This window comes from Apteryx rowi, unplaced genomic scaffold, assembly GCF_003343035.1.
Source record: "Apteryx rowi isolate R43461 unplaced genomic scaffold, aptRow1 scaffold_1610, whole genome shotgun sequence".
In the NCBI taxonomy this organism is placed as follows: Eukaryota; Metazoa; Chordata; class Aves; order Apterygiformes; family Apterygidae; genus Apteryx; species Apteryx rowi.
Genome location: NW_020447876.1, coordinates 23,131 through 25,319, shown reverse-complemented (window position 1 = coordinate 25,319; position 2,189 = coordinate 23,131). Strand labels below are relative to the sequence as shown.

The 2,189-nt window shown below is 62.8% G+C and overlaps 1 protein-coding gene across 1 annotated transcript in view; it reads right to left on the bottom strand.

Annotated features, from left to right (window-relative positions):
• Positions 1-1,581: 1,581 nt before the first annotated feature.
• LOC112963139 (leucine-rich repeat LGI family member 4-like) overlaps positions 1,582-2,189 on the bottom strand; it is a gene marked incomplete at its 5' end in the record, with an annotated part of 11,623 nt that continues 11,015 nt past the window's right edge. The window contains one exon of the mRNA XM_026059903.1: positions 1,582-1,884. Coding sequence (XP_025915688.1) covers positions 1,582-1,884 — 303 coding nt within the window. The remainder of the gene's footprint in view (positions 1,885-2,189) is intronic.

Below are 2,189 nucleotides of genomic sequence, written 5' to 3'. Positions count from 1 at the left end.
TTTGGGGGTTTGTCCCCCCCCCCGTCAAATTTATTAAGAAAAGGGAAATTGGCTTAAAAAAATGTTAAAAAATGGTAAATGTGGTTATTGGGGGGGGACGTTGGGGACACCAGGAGGGGACACGGGGACATTGGGCCAATGGGGACGTTGGGGATGCCGGGAGAGGACATGGGGCCCATGGGGACATCGGGGACACCAGGAGGGGACAAGGGGACACAGGGCCAATGGTGACATTGGGGACAGGGGTGATGTGGGGCCAATGGGGACGTTGGGGACACCAGGAGGGGACATTGGGCCAATGGGGACATTGGGGACAGGGGTGATGTGGGGCAAATGGGGACATTGGGGACACCAGGAGGGGACATGGGGCCAATGGTGATGTTGGGGACAGGGGTGACATGGGGCTAATGGGGACGTTGGGGACACTTGGAGAAGACACGGGGCCAATGGGGACATTGGGGATGGTGATGGGCCAATGGGGACGTTGGGGACACTAGGAGGGGACATTGGGCCAATGGGGACGTTGGGGATGGGGGTGATGTGGGGCCAATGGGGACATTGGGGACACCAGGAAGGGACAAGGGGATCTTGGGCCAATGGGGACATTGGGGACACCAGGAGGGGACACGGGGCCAATGGGGACATTGGGGATGGGGTGACATGGGGCCAATGGGGACGTTGGGGACACCAGGAGGGGACAAGGGGACACAGGGCCAATGGTGACATTGGGGACAGGGGTGATGTCAGGCCAATGGGGACGTTGGGGACACCAGGAAGGGACATTGGGCCAATGAAGACATTGGGGACACCAGGGGGGGACACGGGGCCCATGGGGACATTGGAGACGGGGGTGACATGGGGCTAATGGGGACATTGGGGACACTGGGAGGGGACATGGGGTCAATGGTGACGTTGGGGACGGGGGTGATGTGGGGCCAATGGGGACGTTGGGGACACCAAGAGGGGACACGGGGCCCGTGGTGACATTGGGGATGACGTCAGGTGCGTGGTGACACCAGGAGGGGACACGGGGGTTAATGGTGACACCAGGACGATGGCGGGCAGATGGCAATGCCAGGAGGGGCCAAGGCAATGTGGCCGATGTCCCCACGTCCCTCAGGCGCCCAGGTCCATAGTGACATGGTGGCCGATGTCCTCAGGTGTCCAGGTCTATGGTGACATGGTGGCCAATGTCCTCATGTCCCTCAGGCACCCAGGTCCATAGTGACGTGGTGGCCAATGTCCTCATGTGTCCAGGTCCATGGTGACATGGTGGCCGATGTCCCCACATCCCTCAGGCACCCAGGTCCATAGTGACGTGGTGGCCAATGTCCCTCAGGTGTCCAGGTCTATGGTGACATGGTGGCCGATGTCCTCATGTCCCTCAGGCACCCAGGTCCATGATGGCGTGGTGGCCGATGTCCCCACGTCCCTCAGGCGCCCAGGCCCACGGTGACCCCACAACCGACATCTCCACGTCCCCGTGTCCCTCAGGCCCCCGATGACGCGGTGGCTGGTGGCCCCCCATCCCCACGTCCCTCAAGCCCCCGCTGCCGCGGTGCCCCCACCGCGCCGCGGCCCTCAGGCGCCCAGGTCCACGGTGACGTGACGGTAGATCTGGGTGGCCCCCTTGAAGCTGGAGGCCACGAGGAAGTGGCGGTGGCCCAGGGACAGCGGGGCGAAGGCCCGCGGCGTCGGTGCCATGAGCTCCTGGGCGAGCTCCAGGTGTCCGCCGGGACCGAGCCGGTAGACCCGACTGGGCGCGTAGTCGTTGCCCAACACCACGTAGCGTTGGCCGGCCAACGTCAACGGTTGGAAGACCAAGGAACCTCGCGCCGGCACCTGCTGCACTTCCCGGAACATGGAACCTTCCCAGCGCATCACCTGGCCGGAGAAGAGCATGGGAAGGGTCGGTGGAGGTGAGGAGCATCATGGGGAGGGTCGGTGGAGGTCAGGAGCATCATGGGAAGGGTCGGTGAAGGTGAGGAGCATCATGGGAAGGGTTGGTGGAGGTGAGGAACATCATGGGGAGGGTCGGTGGAGGTGAGGAGCATCATGGGAAGGGTTGTTGAGGGCCATGAACATCATGGAAAGGTCGGTGGAGGTGAGGAGCATCATGGGGAGGGTTGGTGGAGGCCAGGAGCATCATGGGAAGGGTTGGTGGAGGTGAGGAGCATCATGGGAAGGGT